General features: G+C 39.2%; 2 protein-coding genes across 3 annotated transcripts; one reads left to right on the top strand and one right to left on the bottom strand.

The window, feature by feature from the left end:
* Positions 1–5,652, top strand: LOC115689321 (uncharacterized). 2 transcript variants are annotated; one of them, XM_056315725.1, is made up of 4 exons: positions 1–274; positions 457–517; positions 605–697; positions 5,144–5,652. In XM_056315725.1, exons 2-4 carry the CDS (start codon positions 457–459, stop codon positions 5,440–5,442), a joined length of 453 nt encoding a protein of 150 aa, XP_056171700.1. In that variant the 5' UTR covers positions 1–274; the 3' UTR covers positions 5,443–5,652. The 2 variants fall into 2 exon arrangements, with proteins under 2 accessions (XP_056171700.1, XP_056171699.1); XM_056315724.1 differs by lacking the exon at positions 1–274 and having other exon boundaries at positions 300–517.
* A 17,250-nt stretch (positions 5,653–22,902) lies between these two features.
* LOC115689318 (protein PYRICULARIA ORYZAE RESISTANCE 21-like) lies at positions 22,903–24,687 on the bottom strand. Its single transcript, XM_030615329.2, has 3 exons — positions 24,395–24,687; positions 24,030–24,111; positions 22,903–23,896 (listed from the first exon to the last, which is right to left on the bottom strand). Exons 1-3 carry the CDS (start codon positions 24,404–24,406, stop codon positions 23,127–23,129), a joined length of 864 nt encoding a protein of 287 aa, XP_030471189.2. The 5' UTR covers positions 24,407–24,687; the 3' UTR covers positions 22,903–23,126.
* Positions 24,688–26,159: the final 1,472 nt, after the last annotated feature.

Genomic DNA, 26,159 nt, shown 5'->3' with positions numbered 1-26,159 from the left:
AAGGATTGTAGCAGGTCTTTGCATTTCAAAATAAGCGCGTGGACTTCCCAACTAAGTGGATCTGGACTCTCTAAGGCATTGACTAAGTCCAAGCTGTCAGACTCAAGTATAAGGACTTCACGTCATTTGGAAAAGAAGTGAGTTAGGGCTTCTAACAAAGCAAGAGACTCAGCCATCAGCGGGGACGACATCGCCACTATACGAGCTGCTCCGTCCAGCAACCTTCCGACGGAATCACGGCAAACGCAGGCGATCGAACCGTCCGAAGCTCCAGGTTCGTACGCCCCATCTATGTTTATCTTATAAGTTCCATACAGCGGTGGATTCCAAGTCTCTGAAAATTCGTCGGCTTTGTTCCCGGATCTGCTTGATTTGGGGTTCCATCTGTTAAAACTCTTCAACCCAGCTAGAACAGCGTCGATGAGGCTGATTGTGTTGGGTTTTCTGTTCTTGAAGATGGCTTGGTTGCGCGCCTTCCATATATTCCATAGTGTTGCAGCAACCAGCTCTAGATTAGGTGAGTTGCTTGACTTTCCTTTCAAACTCCCAAACCAATCTTCAATTCGAGTAAGACCCTGACTTGATATATGAACATTCAGCATAGGGTTCGACCAAATTTCCTTCGTCCAAGGACACAATAAAAACAAGTGCTCCACAGTTTCCACTCCTCGATTGCATAAAGAGCATGTGGGATCAGGTATAACTTTTCTTCGAAATAAATTCTCTTTAGTTGGGAGAGCATTCTGGCATAAATTCCACATGAAAATTCTAACCTTGGGTGGAGAGCGTAATTTCCATATATCTGTCCAAAGGGTGGGAGGAGGTTGAAAAGAAGTTGAGGCTTGATTTTCATTCTGTTTATTGGCTTTCTCTCGAACATAGTTGTATCCACTTTTAACTGTGTACTTGCCTGCTTGAGTTCTAGTCCATACGAGCCGGTCTTTCTCTGTTTGGGGTTTAATCGGGATAGAAAGGATTTCTCTCACTAATTGATCCTCAAAATGTTCAGTTAAAACTGTTTCATCCCATATGCCTTCCTCACTAATAATGAGTTCAGAGACATACCGTGGTTCATTTCTATTAGCAGGACCTCCTATGATTCCCCTCTTCAGCCATTTGTCCTCCCTGATTCTTATCTGTGAACCATCCCCTACTGCCCACAGCACTTGGGGTGAGATGGAGTCTCTTCCTAGGATCAGACTTTGCCAACCCCATGAGGGGCGTTGTCCCTTTTCCGCATGCCAGAAATCTCTATGAGGAAAATAAAGGCCCTTAAATAGAATGCTCCAGAGAGAGTTTGGACTGTTACTCAGACGCCAAGCTTGCTTTCCTAACATTGCTTTATTAAAGGAGAGCAGATCTCTAAATCCCAGGCCACCCTTATCCTTTCTTGTTTTCAGAACATCCCATCTCTTCCAGTGAATTCCGGCTTTGGTCTCATTGGTTTTCCACCAGAATGAAGCAATTTTCTGTTCAATAGCCTTACAAATAGAAATCGGGATCTTAAAAACAGACATGGCATATTGCGGTAATGCTTGAACCACCGCTTTAAGCAAAACTTATTTACCAGCTTTTGACATTAGTTTTTCCTTCCACCCTTCTAGTTTGGAATTGACTCGTCCTAAAATCCAAGCAAACATTTGTTTTTTCGATACTCCCCAATCCGAAGGAATTCCAAGATATTTGCCAGTTTTGTCAATAATAGGTACTCTCAATTCCCTTGCCATATTGTCTTTCAGAGTTTGGGGGCAATCACTACCAAAGAAAATCCCCGATTTGTTTAAGTTTATAGCTTGTCCAGATGCTAGGCAATATTGATTCAGGGTAGGTGCCAAATTCTGACACTCTATAATTGTACCATTCAAGAAAAATATTGAGTCATCCGCAAAGAGTAAATGAGAAAGGGTAGGACACCACCTGTTCAGTTGAATCCATGTGATACTTCCATTGTCCACAGCTGTCTTCATTAATGAGGACAGTACATTTGCCACCAGAATGAAAAGGTAGGGAGATAGGGAATCCCCTTGCCTAATCCCTCGAGAAGGTTTGAAGTAATGGAGAGGTTCTCCATTAAACTTAACGCTGAATGAAACTGTTGTGACACATTTCATAATCCATCCTACCCATTTCTCATCAAAGCCAATCTTGATTAGGCATGCCTCCAAGAAATCCCATTCCACTTGATCATAGGCTTTCTTCATATCTAACTTGAGAACCGCTTGAAATTTCTTTCTTCTCTTTCGAATTCTAATTTGATGCAACACCTCCTGGACAATAAAGATGTTATCTTGAATTTGCCTCCCGCCGACGAAAGCACTTTGTTCCATTGCAACAAGTTCTGGTAGAAGTGGTTTGAGTCTATTGGCCAGCACTTTTGAGATAATCTTGTAGCCAAAATTACATAAACTAATTGGGCGGTATTGATCTAGTCTCTCTGGGTTCGGGACTTTCGGGATAAGGGAGATGTGTGTTTTATTTAAATCTGGTGGCAGGGATCCAGTGTTGAAGAAATTCCTCACCTCCTTTAGAATATCCCATTTAATCTCTTCCCAATTCTACTGATAAAACAAACCATTAAGGCCATCAGGCCCCTGTGCTTTTGCTGCGCCAAGCTGGAAAGTTCCATTCGTGACTTCTTCCAAGGTTGCCTCAGCCAACAAGAGGTGATTCATCTCTTCTGTTACCACCAGAGATACCTGATCCAGAACTGGGGAGAAATTTCGAGGGCCGATAGATTGATATAGATCTCGAAAAAAGAGTATAGTATGTTCTTTCAACTGGCACTGCTCAAATAGCCATGTATTCTCTAAATTCTGAAGCATAGAGATCCTATTCCTCTGTCGCCTCTGAATGGTAGTTGCATGAAAAAAATTTGTGTTTCAATCTCCCCATTTCAACCAATTAATTCTCGATCGCAGCCCCCAATACATCTCTTCCTGCCTCCATAAATAATCAATATCTTCTTACAGGTTTTTGATTCTGACTTTGTCAAAGGACCCCATGGTATTGTTTGTCAGCCACTGCAGTTCCTGTTTCAGCAAGTTGATTTCCTTATGTCCATTCGCGAATTTCTTCTTACTCCATTTGGAAAGAGCAAAAGTTACCGCCTACAACTTCCCGACTAAATCCTTTTCAAAGTGAGTGGGAGAGCTCCAAGTTTCTTTCACCACCTTTCTACATTCATCACTCTCAAGCCAGAAGGCTTCAAACTTGAAGTCCTTTTTTCGTTTAACAGGGTTAGCCCAAAGAGATAGAAGTATAGGACTGTGATCTGATCCTATTGCTGGGAGAGCATAAGCTTCCGCTTCAGGGAACATCAACCTCCATTCAATCGTACATACCACCCTATCAAGTCGTTCTTTAACATACTCGTCCCCTTTTCTATTATTAGCACAAGTGAACGCACACCCTTTACTGTCAATGTCTATCAATGAACAGGCCTCTAGACAATCCCGAAAAGCATTCATTCTATAGTTTTCAGCCAAGCGCTTTCCAACTTTTTCCAGTAAAACCGCACCTCGTTAAAGTCACCCAAACACACCCAAGGCAGTACATTCCTGGAACTTATATTTCGCAATTCCTCCCAAAGTTGTAGCCTTTTTTGGTACAAATAAGAAGCATGAACAAATGTAACTCTCATTTCCTTTCCACTAACCACCTCTTTACACCTCAAATTCACAAATTCCTCAGACATTGAGTTTATATCCAGTGAAATTCTTTCATCCCACAGAACAGCCAAGCCTCCCGCCGTGCCCACAAGATTAACTACAAAACAACTTTAAAAGTGGAGTCTTCTCTTTATTCTCTGAATAACTTCAGCCTGATTTTTCGTTTCCATAAGAAAAACCACAATGGGCCTAAAACGAGCCACTAAAGCTCTTAATTCTCGGACTGTCAAGGGTGTGCCCAACCCTTGACAGTTCCAGCATAGTATATTCATGGTTCACTTGGTGGCTTATTAGGGCTAGCCACCAAAGCCCATGCAGCGACTTCTTCAGTCATACGAACATGTGTTTCAAGAAGTTGAGTTTCATCCAGCCAAGTTGGGGTTTTAGGTAGTGAATTGTAAGGACTGAACCTCTTTTGTTTTTTGGTTGATGGAGTTTTTGGTTTCTTACAGCTCTTCTTTCTGTTGCCTTTTGAACTTGTTTGGGCAGGCTGAGAATTCAAGCATTTTCCATGAGTAGGGCCTGTAATCAAAAGTGCTCTTTTACCATAATTATACAGTGTTATCTCCTGCGTGTAGTAGGGATCTGTCCTCATGTGATCTCCCTGTTGTATATTGGAGTTAATAGTGGGAGAGATGGGCTGAACATCTTCCATAACCGCATTTTGCCTTTGGTGCTCAGGAGTTTTAGGGATATTCTCTTCAATTTCTTCTACCATAGATTCCTTGTTGTAGAAAACTTTCCAAAAGGGACTGTGCCCTGTAGTTTCAGCTTTCAGCCAGCTTCCAAAACAACTTCCCAACTCTATCGTAAATTTTTCTTCATCGTAGGGAATGTCTTTGCAGTAATTAGCACAGTGTCCAATCTTCCCACACGAGTAACAAAAGAAAGGCAGCCTTTCGCATTTAAAATCAAGCCAGACCTTCCTGTTTTGGTGTCGCATCAATTGTCCAACTCTCAGTTCAGTATCCATGTCCATTTCGACTCTTGCTTTCCCAATTCTTTGAGCTGCAGGGCCTCGAGCATCTATTTTCACTTCTAGTACCTTCCCTATCGAGCTAGCAATTTTCTTTACCATACCTTCAGAATTCCATTCAAGAGGGAGTCAAAAAATTCTAACCCAAAAGGCACAGGTCTTGAACTCATAACAATGGAGAGGAGTATCCGGTTCCCAGGGTTTCAAGAGCAGTAAATGATTAGAAAAAGACCAAGGACCTCCTTCCAGCACTCGATTCTTTTCTCCTTCATTACGAAATGCAAAACTGAACTTGCCATTTTCGAGGGGTTTGACCTCCACATACTCATTCCTCCAAGCCTTCTTCATAGCTGTTTGGAGTGCTTGGAAATTTACGCTAGGGTTTTGGAAAAGTTGCCCGATAAGAGAGACCCGACATTCCATGATTTTTTCCTTTGAAAGTTCCTCATCTAGAATATTCATATCATTTTCGTACATTAACTTACCCAGTTTATTGCAGAGATGTGCCAAACGCTCAGCAGCACCTTCTTCCTCATCCATCATCAACGTTGTTTAGTAGCTCGAAACCCTATTGAAAATGGGACACAAAGCCTGGATGCATTCACCGGTAGTAGAGGTCAACAGGTCCAGAAAGCCAAAAAATCGCAGAAGGAGCCAAGAAATTTGTGGAGGGCAACATGGGTGCGAGACAAAGTTGAGAGAATGGGAAACGATTTGTGGGCAGGTGTCAAAGGTGGGGGACAAAGCGGAGAACCCAAGCGCCGAAGACACGCAGATGCTTCAATGGTTGTGGGATAGGGAAGAAGCTGTAGAAGAGAACTACGAGTTGAAACACAGATGCAAAGTGAACACTGGGAAACTTAATGAAGTGAGTAGAGAAAGCAGGAAATCGGGCTAAATCATGGTGGAAGGTTGGGGCTTTTGGTAGGGTTTGGGTTAGGGTTTAAGGTATAGGAAGCCATAGCTACACAAAGCGGTAGAGAGGAGCTACACAGAGCGGTAGAGAGGAGCGGCGGATGGAAAGTTCCCCTTGATTAAACGCTAGTGTTGTTGTACACAAGCATAACAAAATGGAATAAATATGTAAGGAAAACATTAATGTAAGGAGAAATTGGAGCCTGATGAAATTGAACATTAATGTTATAAAGGGTAATTTTGATTGGAATTAAAAATAAAACGAAATATTATTTTGTCTAGATAGATCGGTGTTCTTTATTTACCCTATGCAGTAGGCCTTACTAGCCAAAATTGGTAGGCTCATATAAGGACAAAAATGGTGTGCTATGTAGAGCTATGCAATCGGACTGATTCTACCTGGGAATCGGACCGGACCGCCCTGAAAATCGGTCAGGTTTCAGGTTCTAAATTTTTGGAACCGGTGGGAATAGGTTCGGATTCCGGTACCAAGTGGAGAACTACTCGAGAATAGGACTGATCGTACCAAATTTGGAACTGGTTTCATAAAGCCTAAAAAACTCTAATCTTTCCCATGACATCTTTTCCTCTATCTCGCTCTTTTTCTCTAGTCTCTCCAACCTCACTTTAACACTTCACGACTCTCTCTCTCTTGCTCTTAACTCATCCTCCTCGCTCGCTTGCAGCTCGTTCGAGCCTTGCAACCCTTGTTCATTCCTGACTCGCATTTGCTCGCTCGCCCTCGTTTTGAACCTTTTTATGGCTCATATTATTTTGCTGTAAAAAATGAAATCAAAAAAAGGAACAAAAGAAAAACAGGTTCTCGAGAATACAAAGTAGGTTCCACGGCAAATAGGGTAAGTTTCAGGTTCCAAAAACTGGGAATTGGTTCCAACAAGGTAGGTTATAGGTCCCAGGTTTGGAACCTACTTACCTTGAAACCGATCACCCTTAATGCTATGTAACGATGATATCAGACATATTGACGTGTTATCAATAATTCGCTAATTGTACATGTTTTAGCATTTGCGTATTATTATATTTGCTATAAATAGAGACACTCGATTTTTTTCTTAAATAATGTAAAAAAGATTGATTAGCCGATGATACAATCTAAAAATTGTCACGAAATAAGCATTAGATTATACAAGTTTATCTAAAGTCCACTTAATTTGAAATTGATTTAAGAAAGGGAAGAAGCCACCAAAAACTTCAAACTACGCCACTGTGACACTTTTATTCTGAACTTTTGTCTGTGATATCAAAAATCACAAACTATACCCACTATGACCAATTTAGCCTAAACTTTTTGTCGTGATGTAAAAAACCTCAAACTTGTATCTACGTGACATATTTACTCCCCCTCAAATGATTTTTCAATCAAAACAACGTCGTTTTTATTTCACTTAAGCCATTTGGATGCCATGTCAACACTGTTTACTTTCTAGCAAAAATTTAGGTAGATTTTTAACAGTACTCATTGACGGAACCTTGATGAACAGTAAATATGTCACACATATATAAGTTTGAGATTTTTGGTGTCACATGAATAAGTTTAGAGTAATATGTCACCGTAGGCATAATTTGGGATTTTTGGTGACTTTTTCCCTTTAAAAAAAACGATAACAACATAGCTATTCATAAGATTTAATTTATTACCCTATTGTTTAACAAATTGTTTTTACTTTTACAATTTAAATAAATTTAAATAATTTGAGTTTTAATTTAGTCATTCAAAAGATTGAATGAAAATGACATTAAATAACATCTAAGGATAAGGAAATCCAGATACTGAATCCATGGAATATATTTTAAGGACCTTTATACCGTACTTGACAATGTGTAAAATTTTCTTTACATAAGCAGGCAATCAAGACGCGTGGTTATTATATGTGAATATGGACATGTATCTTGATCATAAGCTCTCGCTTGTATCTAGAAAATTTACACTGGCCATATTTCTTTAGTAAATCCTTATCTATTGATCGATATAAATACTAACAGTAACAATGACAAATATAAAAATCACTTTTTTCTTTGAAAAAATCAAATTTCAAAAGTTCTGTTGGATTAAGATAAGATAAGCTTTATAAACACTCTGTTCAAGGAGCTCCGGGTAAATTCAAAAGGAAAAAAGTCATAAAAAACCTCAAACCTTGCCTACTGTGGCATATTTAGTCTGAGCTTTTTTTTATGTGACATCAAAAACCCAAAATCCAAAATTATGTCCATTGTGACATATTTATCCTAAACTTTTCTTATAACATAAAAAACCTCAAACTTCTACCTATGTGACACATTTACCCTCCATCAAGGTATCGTTAGATGATTTTTCAGTTGTTTTTTTTTTACTTAAGTCACTTGGTACCATGTCAACATTGTTAGCTTTTTTGCGTCCATATAGGTAGATTTTTAACAGTTCTTATTGACAGAACTTTGACGGAGGGTAAATGTATCACACAGGTACAAGTTAAGGATTTTTAGTGTCACTAAAAAAGTTTATAGTAAATGTGTCACAGTTGGCACCATTTAGGGCTTTTTTGTGGCTTTTGCCCAATCTAAAAAATTGAATCCTCAAAGATCGTTATATGACTGACTAAAAAACCCTGATAAGCTTGTGTTTTCCCCCTATTCCTATACGCATCATCAGATACATTATCAGTGCAAGTCTCTTTTGCTCGTGAGAACCTGATGACACAGAGGCAGACTAATGGGAGAGGCGGACAAATGGCGAATTGGGCGCAACTCCGGCAAGAGCTCCCACGCTCGTCGCTCAACAGCTAGCCATTGAAGACTTCTTGCCCGTCTTCTGCTCAAGTGTGTACTTCATGGCGGTCCGTCCCCGCCAAAGAGCGGTACGATGCGAGGACGAAAGCCCCATTGGCTCATGACTCTTGTGGGCATGCCACCCCCAACATGAGTTCTCGAGCTTCTCCAGAGGAACAGGGCACAAAGTACCCATGTCAGAATGTGTTGAACAAGGACAAAATAACCATACCCCCCAAAAGAAAAGCTAAAGAAATGAACTCAAACAGATAACATGGGAAATTAACCACACCCATCAATAAAAAAGAATACGAGAGAGAGAGAGAGGGTCCTAATGTCTTTTGGATGGGAACGGGTAGAGAGAGAGAAAGAGAGCATGTGGTCCTATCTAACACTGATAGCTGCCCACGAGTTACCACTTAACCTAACATGATTGATGCATCATGTAACCGAGGAAAAGTAGAACTTCGTTTCCTCTTCTGTTTTGTTCTTTCCCCTTGTTCTCTTCCTCTCGTTCCTGGCTCTCGTAATGATGTTAGAATTTCGATTTCCAAACCTAATATGTGTCTTGCGTCGCCATTTCCGGTGTCGAAGTTGGTTCTCTGGAGAAGAGCGAGTCAAAAGTCAAGAATGAAATAGGGCAACTTTCCTTGTTTGTTCAGCACCAAACGATTTCAGTGAGTGTCGCTAAATGTCAAAGCTTGGATAAAGAAAAGTAACAATTTTTTTTCTAGATAATTTGTTAGTAACTTATAACACTTTTATGAAATTTTAAAACTTTTATAGTTTGCAATATGAGTTTTTGTACTAACTTATAAGTTTTTATTCGCATAACTTACTGACACTTTGAATTTGCGAACTGTTATATATGATTACCAACTTAAATTAGGGGTGAAAATTATCCAAAAAGTCCTAAATCTATAGTACAAAGGTTGAGTCAGTTCTAAACCTTTCAATTGTATCAATTTAGTTCAAAACATTTTTGATGATTTGCTAATTTAGTCATAAAATTTTTGACGATTTGCCAATGTAGTCCTACTGGCCAAATATCCAAATAATTGGTTTAAGACTAATTTGGCAAATCTTCAAAAGGTTTAGGACTAAATTGACAAAAAAAAAAAAGGTTTAGGACTGTTGGCTGGTTTACTCCCATGTGGAGGAAGCCCAATGAATTTCAAGCCTAAGGCTTGAGTCCATATGTCTATTCATATGGAGAAATAGGGTTTCTCACTATCTTTTATGTTGTAGCCGCAAAAGAATGTTTTTTGAGAGACACAGTAACAAGAGAAAAAGAAAGAGCAAAAAATATGGGTTTGAGGAAGAATCTGATGCTGACGTCGGAGGTCGATTCGTGATCTGATTGAGCTAAAATTTTGTCAGCGTGTTCGTGCCGCGTTCTTCTCGAATCTGATTTGATTTGATTTTCACTTGAAGCTTCCTACATCGGGTTTTCGTGGGTTGCACCAAAAGTGCTTTTTTGGTGAGATTTATCCTTTATCTCTTGTGAAGTTTAGGTCTATTGCCAAAAATGATGTTCTTGATGTCTTTGCTGCTGTGTACCTCTAGTATTTACTAGAGAAAAACTTTGTTCACCCAATTTTGCTGATAGTGAAGATTTTTGGGTGGATTCCGGTCCCTTGGTTTTTGATCTCCTCACACTGAAGAGGTTTTTCACGTAAAAAAATTGCCTTGTGTTTGCGTGCTTGGTATTTATATTCCTCGATTCAGTTGTTTCCTATTAGGTTTGCACAAGAGGGAGATTATTTTGTTCCGCTGCGCTAATCCGATATTGTTCAGATTGTTATTGTTCTCCCAATAAAGCGGTATCAGAGTATTGGTTCTTACTGGATTTTTCTACCTTGTGTTAAACGATGGAAATGGATACTAGTGGGATGGTTACATTGAATGGTTCGAATTATCACGTTTGGAAAGGAAAGATGGAAGACCTTTTGTATGTGAAGGATTATTATTTACCTGTGTTTGCTAATGAGAAATCCGAGAATAAAACTGATGCTGAATGAGCTATATTTCATAGTCAAGTGCGTGGTTACATTAGGTAGTGGGTGGATGATAATGTTTTGAACCATATCATTGAGGAAACATATGCACGTAGTTTGTGAAACAAGCTCGAACAATTGTATGCTCGAAAGACTGAGAATAACAAGTTATTTCTGATAAAACAGATGATGGCTCTAAGATATCAAGATGGTACTTGTTTGACTGATCATTTAAATTCTTTTCAAGGAATTATAAATCAGCTGGCTGCGATGGGTATCAAGTTTGATGATGAGATACAAGCTTTATGGTTGCTTGGTACTTTGCCGGACTTGTGGGAGACATTTCGAACGTCTTTGTCTAATTCTACCTTAGATAGTATGATTACCATGGATTTGGCCAAGAGTAGTGTTTTAAATGAGGAGTTGAGAAGAAAGGCGCAAGGATCCTCATCTTCATATTTTGATGCCCTGGTTATTGAGAAAAGGGGAAGAAGTGAGACTTGAGGTCCGAGAAATAGAGATAAAAGCAGAGATAAAAGCAAAGGCAAATACAATAAATGTGCAAATATTGAGTGCCATTATTACCATCAGAAGGGACATATTCAGAGGTTTTGTCGTTAGATGAAAAAAGAGAAATAGAAAGAGAAAAGTAAATAGAAGTATATTGATAATGACAGTGATGACAATCATGTTGTTGCACTTGCAGAAGACTTTCTCATTGTCTTTGATGGTGATGCAGTGAATTTTGTATGTTATGAGACCAGCTGGGTAATTGATAGTGGTGCATCTATTCATGCTATATCTCGTAGGGATTTCTTTACATCTTACAGTTCAAGTGACTTTGAATATGTGAAGATGGGAAACAATGGGCTTGCTGAAGTTGTAGGCATTGGTGATGTGGGCCTTGAGACTAGCAATGGCACGAGGTTAGTATTGAATAATGTTAAGCATATACATGATATTTGTTTGAATTTGATTTCCATAGGTAAGTTGGATGATGATGGGTATTGCAATACTTTCAATGATGGTCGATGGAAGCTCACTAAAGGTTCCATGGTTGTAGCTAGAGGTAAAAACATGTTCTTCGTTATCCATTATGCAGGCAAAGTTGTCTACAGACAAAATTAATGTAGTAGATAGCGAAGAAACAATTGAGTTATGGCATAAATGGCTCAGTCACATTAGTGAGAAGGGTTTGTCAATATTGGCCAAGAAGAAACTCCTTTCAGGAATGAAAAGTTCGGCATTGAAGAAGTGTGCTCACTGTTTAGTAGGAAAACATAATAGAGTTGCATTCAAAAGCTTCCCTCCTTCAAGAAAGTAAGGTATTCTTGATTTAGTGCATTCTGATGTTTGCATTCCTATGTAGACAAAATCACTTGGTGGCTCTCTTTATTTTGTTACTTTCATAGATGACTGTTCAAGGAAAATTTTGGTTCATACCTTGAAAACTAAAGATCAAGTATTAGATACTTTTAAGCAATTTCAGACTTCAGTTGAGAGACAGACTGGAAAGAAGTTGAAATGCATCAGAACTGATAACGGGGGAGAGTATACTGGACCTTTTGATGAATATTGCAAGTAGTAGGGTATTCGACATCAAAAGACACCTCCTAAGACACCTCAGTTAAATGGCTTAGCTGAGAGAATGAACAGGACACTGGTTGAAAGGGTAAGATGTTTACTTTTATAAGCAAAACTACCGAAATCCTATTGGGATGAGGCTTTGAGTACAGTTGCACATGTATTAAGTCTTACACCATGTGTTCCTTTAGAGTTTGATGTTCCTAATAGAGTTTGGACATGCAAAGATGTTTCTTATGATTATTTGCATGTCTTTGGGTGCAAGGCATTTGTGCATATTCCCAAAGATGAGAGGTCTAAACTTGATGTGAAAACACGACAATCCACATTTATTGACTATGGACAGGATTTGTTTGGCTACAAGTTCTATGATCCAATTGAGAAGAAAATTGTAAGAAGCAGAGATGCTGTGTTTATGGAAGATTAGACAATACATGATATTGAGAAATCAGAGATGGTTTCTGTGCCACAGGTTAGTGATGACTTGATTGACTTGGATCCAATTCCTCACACACATATTCCTACATAGGTTGATGAGGAGCAGCAAGAAGTGAATGTTCTTGACAATGCACATATTCCAAAACATGTTGAGATAGATGATACCATTCCTGAACCAGAAGCTCCATTAGATACTCCAACATATATTCCAGTCCAGAGATCCATTAGAGACCGACGACCTTCCACCAGATATTTTGCAGATGAGTATGTATTATTGACTGATGCTGGTGAACCAGAGTGCTACGCAGAAGCAATAGAAAATGAGTGCAAAAGCAAATGGTTTGATGCCATGTAGGATGAAATGCAGTTACTTTATGATAATCATACTTTTGAGCTGGTGAAGTTGCCTAAAGTTAACAGAGCTTTGAAGAACAAGTGGGTGTATAGGTTGAAGCAAGATGAACATACTTTACATACAAAGCTAGATTGATTGTTAAAGGATTTAGTCAGAGAAAAGGTATTGACTTTGATGATATATTTTCTCCGATGGTGAAAATGTCTTCTCTTCGTGTAGTTCTAGGCTTGGCAGCTAGCTTTGACTTGGAAATTGAGCAGATGGATGTCAAAACAGCCTTCCTACAAGGTGATTGGGAGGAAGAGATATACATGGAACAACTAGAGGGTTTCAAAGTGAAAGGAAAAGAGGACTATGTATGCAAGTTAAAGAAGAGTCTTTATGGCCTAAAGCAAGTACCGAGACAGTGGTACAAAAAGTTTACCTCAATTATGACAGAGCAGGGCTATAAGATGACTTCCTCGGATAATTGTGTGTTTGTCCAATTTTTTTTTTATGATGACTTTATTATTATCTTGCTTTTATGTGGATGATATGTTGATTGTCAGCAAGAATGATTCACGAATTGAGTTGTTGAAGAAACAGTTGAGCAAGTCTTTTGCCATGAAAGACTTGGGCCTAGCGAAGCAGATTCTTGCCATTAGAATTACTCGGGACAAAAATGCTAAGAAGTTGTTCTTGTCGCAAGAGAAGTACATTGAGAAGATCCTTTAGAAATTTCACATGGACAAGGCTAAAGTGGTTAGTACTCCTCTTGCTGCCCGCTTTAAGTTAAATACAAAGCAAAGTCCCACGACTTATTAAGAGAAGAAAGACATGGAAAATGTTCCATATGCTTCAGCTATGGGAAGCTTAATGTATGCGATGACATGTGCACAGCTAGACTTGGCGCATGCAGTTGGCGTTATTAGTCGTTATTTATCAAATCCGGGTAGAGAGCATTGGAATGCAGTGAAGTGGATCATGAGGTATCTTCGGGGAACTTCTAGTTTGAAACTCAGTTTTAAGACCAGGAAACTTGAGTTAGTTGGATACACAGATTCCGACTTAGCTGGAGATATTGATACTCGTATATCTACTTCTGGTTATTTGATTTCCTTTGTCGGTGGTACTGTGTCATGGAAGTCAAGGTTGCAGAAGTGTGTTGCACTTTCTACAACCGAAGCTGAATTTATTGCGGCGACCGAAGCTAGTAAACAGTTGCTATGGCTGAAGAAGTTCTTGGAAGAACTTGGGTTCAAGCAAAAGAGATATGTGTTATTCTGTGACAATCAAAGTGCGATTCATCTTGGTAAGAATTCATCTTTTCATTCTAAATCGAAACACATTGATGTTAGATATCATTAGATAAGGGATATTCTAGATGAGAAGTTGTTGGAACTTGAGAAAATCCATACGGACCATAATGGTTTGATATGATGACAAAGACTCTACCAAGGGAGAAGCTTGAACATTGCCGATTTATAGCAGGGATGGTGGATACCTCCACATTGTCGTGAGGGGGAGATTTGTTGTTTGGGTTCACTCTCATGTGGAGGAAGCCCAATGAATATCAAGCCCAAGGCTTGAGCCCATATGTCTATTCATATGGAGAAATAAAGTTTCTCATTATCTTTTATGCTGTAGCCACAAAAGAACATTTTTTGAGAGACGCAGTAACAAGATAAAAAGAGAGAGAGCAGAAACTTTGGGTTTGAGGAAGAATCTGATGCTGACGCCGGAGGTCGATTCGTGGTCCGATTGAGCTGAAATTTTGTCAGCGTGTTCGTGTTGCGTTCTTCTCGAATCTGATCGATTTGATTTTCACTTGAAGCTTCCTACATCGGGTTTTCGTGGGTTGCACCAAAAGTGTGTTTTTGGTGAGATTTATCATTTATCTCTTGTGAAGTTTAGGTCTATTGCCAAGAATGATGTTCTTGATGTCTTTGCTGCTATGTACCTCTAGTATTTACTAGAGAAGAACTTTGTTCATCCAATTTTGCTGGTAGTGAAGATTTTTGGATGGACTCCGGTCTCGTGGTTTTTTATCTTCTCACACTGAGGAGGTTTTTCACGTAAAAAAATCGCATTGTGTTTGCGTGCTTGGTATTTATATTCCTCGATTCAGTTGTTTCCTATTAGGTTTGCACAAAAGGAGAGATTATTTTGTTTCGTTGCGCTAATTCGATATTGTTTGGATTGTTATTGTTCTCCCAACAAGGACTAAATCGGCAAATCATTAAAAGGTTTGGGACTAAATTGACATAGTTGAAAGATTTGTGACTAAATTAGCTGCTGTACAGTAGATTTATGACTTTTTCAAACAATTATCCCTAAATTAGAGTGACTTACTTCGAATGTGCGAACTGTTATGTGTATATTGATTAATTCCATTACTTTTTGAGCAATAAAAACGATGCTTTCAATGATACGGTACAGATGGAGGTGAGGGAAGGCAGATATGTCCATTTAGTTCTTATCAAAGATTCTACTCTTTTTTTCTTTTTTTCGTTTCAATTATATAAAGATATTCAACCACCTGTAATGCAGGTCCTGAGTTGTGCACAAGAAAAAAATGTTTAAGCCATTGTGGAAGAGACTATGAAGAAATCATATGGTTGTGCATTGTGATCAATTCCAATAGAAGATTGTGGAATTGATTGTTTTTGGCCATATGCTCGTAAAATTAATTTATCATGTTCTGATACCAAGTCAGTATCCTGAGGTGCAAATCTTTCTCTACGGCCCGGACAGAGAAGACATTCTTCAATTTGCTTGTATTATGTCTTGCTTGATCGAGCGAAATCCGTTAAGATGAGTGAACTAAACAATTTTGAATTTTCCCATGAATATGAAAATGTTTTAGATGGGTTTAACATCAATTGAAAATTCTCTCTTATTTTGATCTTTTAGGTTCTATACTAGAACATTATGTCATATAATAGTCTTTGGACTCGTAGGTTTTTCTTCAAAAAATAAACGGAAATGCTTCGAGTGAATCCATAAACCTGGTGCATTATATTTTTCTAGCATCATAAATATTATTATTATTAAATTATGTATCGAGTGTGAACCTTACGCAAGACTCAAATCGTAGCAGAGAAATTAAAAGCGCCAAACAATAAGACCAAGAGTTTTGCTCAGGGGCTAATAAATGAAGTAGGACAAAATATCTTCTGCAAGGGTTTTATTTTATTTAGGACAAAATATCTCCCCTCTTTACATGCATGCACATGTGCATGCATGCCCATAAAGTCTTGAGGGCACCGAATATCTCTTCTTTTTTGTCATCATTTGTGGCCGCCGCCTTTGACATTTCTAATCCCAAAATTTGTCTTGTTTTGCTCCCTTTCTCCTATGAAAGGAGAGGTCGTCTAAAGAGAGCTGAAGAGTGAGTGAGACGGCAGAGAGCTCATCAACGAGAGAGAGACGAGAGGCCAAATCAGAAGTGGTGGAGAGAGAGAGCTCGCATAGGAAGTGAGCACGAAGCAGAGGCGGGTGTGCTCTTGATCACCTTATGTTTGTGCAATATATTTATATCCATTTGAGTGTTTTACGTGAGGTTAAACATAGTGGGTTTTGGATGTAATTATAGGACTGCGAAACACTTGAGCTCGAATAATTGTAATTCTATAATCCTCCTTGTATTTGATAGTGGATTATTTGCTAGCTTTCCTCGTGGACATAGGTTCCGATACTCGGACGAACCATGTAAACTTCTTGTGTGATTTTCTTCTTCCACGTAGGTTCCGCGTACTGATTCCGAGGCCCTCCACGCTTCCGCGCGCAACAATTATTAAAAGAATGTAGCATTTTTCCAGGTACATGTCTCTGCCAGTTTTTTTAAATTGAGTAACCTTGCAATTTGCTTTGAGATATCAAGCAGCATTTAGGGAAATATATTGGTGGACGTAATTGATCGATATATTAGGCAATTCGCCGTGCCATGAAAACTTCTTTATTTCTCTTCCAATTTTTTGAAATTGACTAACGTGGCAATTTGCTTCGAGACATCAACCAGCATTTTAGTTAAACAGATTGGTGGACGTCTCGTTATTGATCAATACATTTGCCAACTTGTGGTACCATGCAAACTTTTTTAGATGGCAACTCCAATTATGAACTTTCTTCTTAATTATTGACTATTACAACAGAAAAAAAGGATAAGCATAAAGTTAAAAATTGAGAGAAAATTGTCTAAAAACTCCTAAATTTATTGAACTTTTGCCAATTAAGTCTTAAACCTTTCAATTTTGCCAATTAAGTCATAAATCTTTTCGCTTTTTGCCAATTGAGTCCATTCGGCCAATTTTGGCACGAAATCGATGAAGTGGAGTCGGCTGTCCTACGTGGCACAACCGACGCTAACGTGAATAATTTTTAATAATATTTTGATATTTTTTGAATTGTTTTATAATTTTTTCCTTTCTTTTTTTTTCCCTATTCTTTTTGTCAATGCTAGCGAGGGCTAGCCATGCCAGATCTAGTGAGGCCAACCCTTGCCTAGGCCACGATGGCCTCGTCGGGTGTAGCCTTGGGCCAGGTGACGCTAAGCGAGGCTTCGCCTCAGCGAGGTGAGCACTAGCCTCCCCAAATCTAGCGAGGTTGACCCTTGCTTGGGCCACGGTGGCCTCGCCCGATGCCGGGCGAGGCAGGCGAGGCCGCATGGCCTGGGCGAGGCTAGCCCTCATCGACCCCCACCCACCTCTACCGGCATCTCTTTGGTCAAGGCAACGCCTAGCGAGGGTCGGCCCCACCAGATCTGGCGAGGCTAGCCCTCGTCGGCCATAGCCTGTGATTGATGGTCGTTCGTCGGCCACACAAAATAGGAAAAAAAGAAAGGAAAATAAAGAAAATAATCATAAAAATTATAAAAAAAATTTGAAAAAATATTAAAACTTGTCTACGTCAGTGTCAACCGTGCCATGTCGGACACTCAGCGTCCACGTCAGCAGTTCTTACAAAAATTGGCCAGATGGACTCAATTGGTAAAAAGTGAAAATGTTTAGGACTCAATTGGTAAAATTGAAAGGTTTATGATTGAATTGGTAAAAGTACAATAAGTTTAGGACTTTTTGGACAATTTTCCCTTAAAATTGAAAGCAAAGACCCATTGGAAGAGCACCACCGATGTCTTTAATAGTTTATGGAGAGACAGAGAATCTGAACAATTAGAAGTCCCTCACATTTGTCATTGTGTAATTTGATTGCTTAATCATTTTTAGGGAGACTTACCAAGAAAGTCTTAAACTTGTTGCAATTGTGCCAATTTAGTCCTAAACCTTTTTTTTGGCCAATTTAGTCCTAAATCTTTTGAATTTGTGTTAATTCAGTCCATCCAGTCAATTTTGACAGTCCGACTCTGACGTGGATTTTTTAAATGATTTTTTTATAACTTTTTCACCTAGTGTTGCACGCCCTCGCCGGCCCTAAGTGGAGGGAAAACATTAACGAAAAGAAAAGAAAAGAGAAAAAAATATAAAAAAATATAAAAAATTTATTTAAATATTGAAAGTCCATGTCAACGCTGACCGGCCAAAATTGGCCGGATGGACTGAATTGGCACAAGTACAAAAGGTTTATGACTAAATTGATACAATTGCAATAGATTTGGGATTTTTTTGGTAATTTTTCCTCATGTTTATGTACCATAACTCATACTTATCAAATCTCAACTGTGAATATCGTAAAGTCTTCAACAAACGAAAGGAAGAGAGCTCGTCATCCAAAAATAATTTCATATGATCGGACCACCTACCAGGGCTTCGGGTCACGACTCACCTGGTCCATGATCTTAACGGGGTATTTTCTAGGCTTAGGATTTACCTAATTAATAAAAGGAGCTAAGGCGATCTTCGTCGTCATTAAGAGGCATAAAAAGGCCACTTTTCGGAGCAACTCCTCAAACCAAATGAGCACATTGTACGCACTTCAAGAGTGATGTTTAGTGTAGTTTAGGGCAACTTCGCGAGCAAGGATGTGGGGTCACGTAACGTTGATGATTTCGTGTTCATGCTTAGTCGTAAATTAAACTGACATAACCAATTCAATCTCTCTCTCTCTCTCTACCTCTATGCAACTAACATATGTTTGTAAGAGATCATGTTGTGTGTTGTGTCGAAAGTTCCTTGCACGCGAAGCTGACATTAACCTACTCGAATGAAATGAATCTGCATTGAAAGGAGGTCTACGCTATCTTTACAAAGGCAAAACTCATTCGGAAGTGCCCAGGTTATCTTCACTGGAATATACACTTTACAGAAAGGCATGACCGAATGCTTGGTATATCTCTCAATATGAAAGGTAGAATCTCCAGTTGGATCTGTCAAAGGCCCATAAGAGCTATCGGAATTGATCTAGTGAATTGGTTATGTACATGTAAAATGTGAGTGAACGATAACATCATAATCATTGAATTTCATAAGATCAAAATCGGCAACTATGATGGGGTACAAAAATGTTAGTGTTGAATGGTCGATCCTCGAAATTCATAAGATAGAATAAGATTTAGGGTGCGTTTCTTTTGCGGAAAATGAATTATTTGAAAATCATTTTCCTATAAAAAATTACTTGTATCTCTTAAAAAAATAAATTAATAAAAAAATTTCATCATTCACATTCATTTTAAATCATAAATTGTTATCGATAATGAAAATATTTTACTAATTATTTTAAGTGGTACGAACGATCTTTTTTAGGAAAATATTTTTCAAATCATTTATTTTCCATGTAACAAACGGAGCTTTACAAACAACTGTTGTAAGGAGCTTGGGGGTAAGTCTACAGCCAAGACGAAACTTCTTTACTTCTTGGAGGGGTGAATTCACTAAAAAACCCCAAACTTTGGGTCAAGTCCCAAATCTGTCCCGAACTTTTTTTTGTCTAAAAAAAAATCCAAACTTTAGGTCCAGTCCCAAATCTACCTCGAACTTTTTTTTTTGTCTTAGAAAAAATCCTAAACTTTAAGTTCAATCCCAAATCTGCCCCGAATTTTGTTTTGTGTAAAAAAAAAAAAGCAAATTTCAATTTATTTTCAAAAATATACCCCGTGATCCGGTCCCAACTTGACGCGGCTCTTCCACATTTATAACAAATCCACATTAGCAAAGTAATGGGGCGATAGATACAGACCGACATTGCATTTTCACTTCGATAACAAATTCAACCCTATAAAAATTAAAACCATTCTAGGATATGAAAGTTAGGGACGATAACAAATCCACCCCAATTTTTTTCTTAATTTTAAAAAAACTAATTTTTAGGTTATGTCCAAATTTACTCCGAACTTTTCTTTATCCAAAAAAAAGTCCCATTACTTTGTTGATGTGGATTTGTTATTGACGTGTAAGTGCCACGTCAAGTTGGGACTAAATTACGGGGTCTATTTTTTAAAACAAATTGAATTTTGGTGATTTTTTGCACATAAAACAAAATTCGGGGCAGATTTGGGATTGAACTTAAAGTTTTGAATTGTTTTTTAGACAAAAAAAAGTTCATGACAGATTTGGGACTAGACCTAAAGTTTGCGATTTTTTATCTGTCTTATCTCAACACTCCTCACTCTCTGACTTTTGTTCGGTCTCTTGCAAAGCGCGGAAGTTGAACCTCGCACCTGTGATACTAGCATTCCCATCCCTCTAATCCATTTACCAGCAGAGCCGCATGCCTATTGGCCATCAATGTCACTAATATAGTGTAGGACGTTTCACATTTAGGGTCCATTTATTTGAAGGAAAACTATTTTTGAGAAATTATTTTCCGACTTTCCGGTGTTTGAATGACGGAAAACATTCTTTATGGACTAAAACAACAGCATACTCAGATTGGGGGAAAAGAACTTCTTTTTTTAACAAGAATGAAATCACTTTCCCTACACCCCAAATAAATGAAAACTAACCATTTTCTTTGAAAAAAAATTTATGAAAAAAATTTCTTTATCATGAAATTTTCAGTGAAACAAACGCACCCTTTAATTCTCTTCCAAATTCCGTAAATTGACTAACATGGCATTTTGCTTTGAGATATCAACCAGAATTTCAGTGAAAGAACTACAACTCCGACCAAACGTGTATCTTTTGCCGCGCACGGTAGTCCCTCTGGTGGTTAGATAAATCCCAATCATTGATTTATAAAATGAATACTTTATATACGATTGAGATTTGTCGAGACACCGAGTTAAAGGTAAATAAAAAGCAGACACTTAAGAAGACAGGCCTCATCTAATCTGTCTTTCAGTAATATAGCTGTGGGCAGAGAGAGAGAGACTAATGACTAGTCCTTGGCAAAAATATATGTATTATAATTGTAATATTTTATCATTCTCCACATTGACAACATGATATTAGTTAAGGTCAAATTTGCCCCGAAAACTTTAACGGCGAAAATATGAGCGACCTCTGATTCTTCGTCCTGGAAGTCCTCATGAAGTGAAAATTGTCGTTACTGAAAATTTGCTTTTAAGGATGAAAAAATGTTCTTTCTAAAATGAGACACAATCTCTCTATGATTGCACGTCGATAATGATCTTTCTCTAAAGTCCAAAACACATCCAATGAATATCATGATCACAAAGGAAGCCAAGTCCCTGGTCCCCCCACAACAAAACGAAGGACACTTTCTTGTAGCAACAACTAAAACAAACTGAGCACATTAAGCGAGCTTGAAGGATGATGTTAGACGCAGTTAGGAGCATCTTGTGTTAAAGTTAGACGTACCAAACCAAAGCCTTGCAGCTAGATTGGTCACTATCATTCACTCAAAGTTGCAACTTTGCTTTTGTCTTGTCGATATTGTTATTTAAAAGCAGTGCTATTATTTTGCTTCCACTTTCCATCACATTTGAATTCTTTACATTGAGGAAGAGGTGTGCTGTGACGATACATACTAATGATGACTTCCTCAGGAAGGTACCTTCTTCAAGAAGAAAATTTCCAAAGTCATCTTCAGGAAGTTATCTTCTTTATGAAGAAAATTACAAAATTACTCTACTAACTTTACTTCCCACTGTAAATATCCACCTGAGAGACTTGCTCGGTCCCGCACACCCCACCACCACGCCTCCCCTCTCCACCGCACACACTGCCATTGTTCCTTCGGAGGCCATCACCGACCTCATATCTGAGGCTGGCGATGGCCACCGCGCTGGCTCAAGGTCGGATCAAGGTCGTGGCCACCATGTTCAAGCTTTGTTACCGAGCTTGCGTAACTGGCGAGCTTGCCACAGAGGCTCACAACCAGCCATGGCCCTCACAAGCTCAAGGTTGACCTCACATAGCCTTAGCGATCACGAGCCACAAGCTCAGGCTGAGGTCACGTGCCCTCGCTATCCCAAGCCACGAACAACCACGCCACAGACAGAGACGGGGTGAGGGGAGAGGTGTGTGGGCAACAAGCAAGAGGGAGGGTGATGCCGTCGGCAACAACATCGGACTATGGTGTCGACCTAGGGGTAGCTCTCAATCGTTGATGGATATAATTACTCAAAAAGTTATAAACATATTGTACGGATATCAATTTAATATTGAACATTTCAATTTGATCAATTTAGTCATAAACCTTTAAACGATTTGCCAATGCAGTTCTTTTAGCCAATTTTGATCGGAATTCGTTGACATGTGTGTTGGCCGTCTTACATGGGCGTTGATGTGGATAATTTTTTTAAGTTTTTTTAATTTTTGTAAGTTTTTTTCTTTTTTTTCCTTTTCTTCTTTCCTTTTTCCTTTTTCTGTTTTTCTTGTTTCTTCGAGCCAGTCCATGACCTTAGTAGATGCCACGTAGGAAATCTGATGTCCATGTCAGCGATTTCCGGCCAAAAGTGGCCAGAATGACTAAATTGACAAATTGTCAAAAATTTTATGACTAAATTGGTCAAATTGAAAGGTTTTAGACTAATTAACATTCGTATAATAAGTTTAGAACTTTTTCTATAATTTTCCCAACGTTGATGTGTTGTGTTATTAAGTTTGAGGAGAGAGAAATAATAGGAGAATAGAGTGGGAGAGGGGTTTCGGTATAGATTTTGAAGTAGATATATAAAGAGAGTAAATGTAGAATATATGGCTATCACGAATACCAATATCATCAAGCCAAATGATAAAATCACAATCATCTTTGTTTCATTTCATTTTGTGAAGGCCATTCAATACCACCTGCTCTTTCGTAGAATGAATCACAATAGAGGCAAGCAAGAGACATGAATATGTGCTGACTAAAAGGATGAGAGGAGACATGAAAGGGACTCAAATTTATTGAAATGAAGAAATCAACAAGCAACAAGTCTATGTGTTGAACACATTAGACCACAGATACCACCATACTAGACCACCAACCTCATCAATCTTTCTATACCCACAAAGATAAAGACCCCAGGATAGCCCTAAAAAATTGACTTATGTATCTTTCACCAAGTTACTACGAGTAGTAATTAACACGAGAAATTTGGAACTCGATCACATGACGGTGCACCCAGTGGCATTTTCTTCGCTAAAGTAATCACATCGGCTCACGCGGTAACCTCTGTTGCCACCCGGACACTCGCAAGCCGGTCTTCCACATCCATCATCGCACATCACTGGCCTCCCCAGCCCAGGAAAGGAACCTCTGTTCCCACCTTGACACTGATCAGCTGGTCTTCCACATCCATCATAGCACATCCCTGGCCACCCCTGCCCAGGAAAGAAACCTCTGTTCCCACCTTGACACTCATCAGCTGGTCTTCCACATCCGTCATAGCACATCGCTGGCCTCCTCCGGCCACAAAAGCATGGTCCCCCACCATACCCTCCATAATATGGTGGACAACAGCACACCCCTACCATCGGATACACCGGCACCATCGGATAAGCTGGCACTGGCGGGAAGCCCACCATCGGCGTTGGCGCCTTCGGGCGTGGCTGCGCGGGCGGCTGCTGAGGAGGCTTCGGTGGAGCAGGTTGGGGGTTTTCCGGGGGTGGTGCTTGATCCGGCTTAGGAGCAGGCGGTTTGGCATCTCCTTTCGGCGGCTCAATGATCACGTCCTTGGGCTTCTTGGTATCCTTTGGTTTCTCTTGCTTCTCGGGCTTCTTCTCAGGTTCCTTGGACTTGTCGGGCAGGATCTCGACGCTCAGCACCGTCTCGCCGCCCTTGCAGATGATCTTCTGCCGGATCTTCTCCGGGCTGCAGCACACCACAGCGATCAACACCATGTTCTGCTTTTCATCGTATATCTGGTCTCGGATTTCTCTTGTTCACAAATTAATTCATAGCAAACTCAATTGAATTAAATTAACAATAGTAATTACAAATCAAGAAATGATAACAATTTGAAACTAAAAGTAGGGGAAGCAATAAAAAAACCAGAGAGAGAGACTCACGGGGAAATTTACAGAGAAGTTTCTTGATCTTCTTGTAGCAGCGCGAGCACTGCAAATCCACCTTTATCAACATTCTGGTCACCTGCAACAAACAAGAACAATGCAAAAATCAATAGAGCCATGTGTATCAAACGAAAAAGCGAAGAATAATTCGAAGTTCTCCTTTTCCTAATCGTTTGCAGGGAAAGTAACAGGGGGAAGATGCAAAACAGAGAAATGAACGAGATGGACCCAACAAAATAATAAACCAAATGGAGAGATTATTGTTCTGAAGAATCACAATCATAGAATGATTAAGAAAAACGACACAGAAAAGAAAAGGCAGGATTCAAGAGAGATGAGTTAGAGGAAAGAGGAGGATTCACCTTCTCTACCATGGCTGTGGGAGAGACAAGATCTGGAGAGCTCCAAAAATGAGCGAAGGGGAGTGTGAAGTGGTGAAGGAAGGAGCGAGGGATAGATGGAATATGAATGATAGAGAACGAGAACAGGCTGGTTAAGAAAGAGAAAGCTCCCTATATATGCAATAGCTCATCTGCTTCCATCTTAGGTTTCTGAGAAACTTCTGTATTTGACTTAGAGTCGCATGATGAACAGGAGTCAACCAAGAAGTGTACGGCAAACTTGTATTTTAGTGAAGCTAGGAACGAGGAACTCGACCGTACGTATCTTAGTTCTCGTGTCACTGTCACGTTGAATACTAGGAGAATCATGCGTTAAACTCATGACGTTCACAGTATTACATCACCTCCATTGCTGGTGGGCTTGCAGTCCGCGGCAATGATGGGGCTATGAACAGATAATGCATGTGTTTTATCTTCTATCGTCGAAAGAATTACATCAGAAGAACAGGAACAGCACCAAGGCATGGCTGCAATTTCCATCACTTTGCTTTCTGCATTGAAATTTTCAACACGCGCGTTGAGAATTTTGTTCCTTACACTGTCGTTTTGCTCATGTGATTTCGATCCTTTTGATTGTTGTTCTTGCATTGAATTTGGTTTCAACGATTCTTGGCACATGAAGCTGGGTTTCGAGGGAATTCATAGGTCACTTTGCTGGGGTGAACTGCATTGTTTGACATTGTAATGCTTATTAGCTCGGTACATGGAACTAAAATTGTATGGACAAATCACCTAAGGATGTCGAGCGATACAACACAAGAACAAATAAATAGAGGAAATAAATGGTGCACCAAATTTAAGTGGCTCGAATATGACATGCATACTCTAGGAGAAGAGAAGCACAAGATTCCAATAAACATCGAACGATACGATAGAGAGTATTAACTTTAAACTTAGAATAGAAAAAAAAACCTTTATTGAGCTGTCTCCGATATGGGTTAGGTGATTGCCCGTATTCTCCAAACCGACTCCAAACCGACGTTACATGATTTGATATGAAGTCCAAGTTGGACCTTGAACCCGTGACATAATTTGATTTAAACTACATCAAACTCCAAAAAAAATTATGTTAGACCTTCCTCATATGGCATATCGATCTCCACAAAGTGTACATCATGAAAACAAAGAATTGTGGAAAGAAACAAAGAATGATTCTCCATCGACAATAAGACCAAATTACACGTTCACGATTTGGTTGGCAATGTATGTTAGAAAAATCTTGGGCTTTGGACAAAAATGATTGGGGGACTGCGAATGTAGTAGTGGAATTCATCAGTGTAAAGAACAAGAAGCTTAGTTTATCAAGTCACTGTCCATTTAGTTAGGAAGTCGCCATCCACAGTACAAGGTAAGATAGATTAATTCTAATATGAGTTGGAAAAATGTTTCTCCTTCTAATTTAAGATATGGATTTCGTTAGGCAATTGTTTCTCCTTCTAATATAAGATATTAAGCTTATAGTATACGACCTCTAGATATAATTTGTGGTCCACCTTTCAACTTGCAAGTGCGTGTCTGCTGATTATATCTTAATGCCGTAAAAGCTTCGTGCACATGGGAAAGTTCCCTTAATCAAATACTAGTGTTGAGCACGCGTTAGAGGGGTGTGCAAAAGCGGATCAATATTGTAAGGAAGAAAAATAGATTGAGAATCACCTCCAAAAAGAAAAGAAAAAAAATGGATAGTTGTTTTTAAGTGGAGCAAGTGAAGGTAAGTTGGTGGATG

Source organism: Syzygium oleosum, unplaced genomic scaffold (assembly GCF_021117445.2).
Source record: "Syzygium oleosum isolate NSW1041296 unplaced genomic scaffold, Sole_v2.1 Sole_v2.11, whole genome shotgun sequence".
Taxonomy (NCBI): Eukaryota; Viridiplantae; Streptophyta; class Magnoliopsida; order Myrtales; family Myrtaceae; genus Syzygium; species Syzygium oleosum.
The sequence above is the reverse complement of the archived record's forward strand: the minus strand, read 5'-3'. Positions and strand labels throughout refer to the sequence as shown.

Coding starts and splice junctions, on each gene's coding strand:
- LOC115689321 (XM_056315724.1), top strand. CDS start 421: ATGAGGCTGATTGTGTTGGGTTTTCTGTTCTTGAAGATGGCTTGGTTG. Junction 518..604: donor AGCAACCAGCTCTAGATTAG/GTGAGTTGCTTG, acceptor CATTCAGCATAG/GGTTCGACCAAATTTCCTTC. Junction 698..5,143: donor TAAAGAGCATGTGGGATCAG/GTATAACTTTTC, acceptor AGTTTATTGCAG/AGATGTGCCAAACGCTCAGC.
- LOC115689318 (XM_030615329.2), bottom strand. Junction 23,897..24,029: donor ACTTCTCTGTAAATTTCCCC/GTGAGTCTCTCT, acceptor TGTGAACAAGAG/AAATCCGAGACCAGATATAC.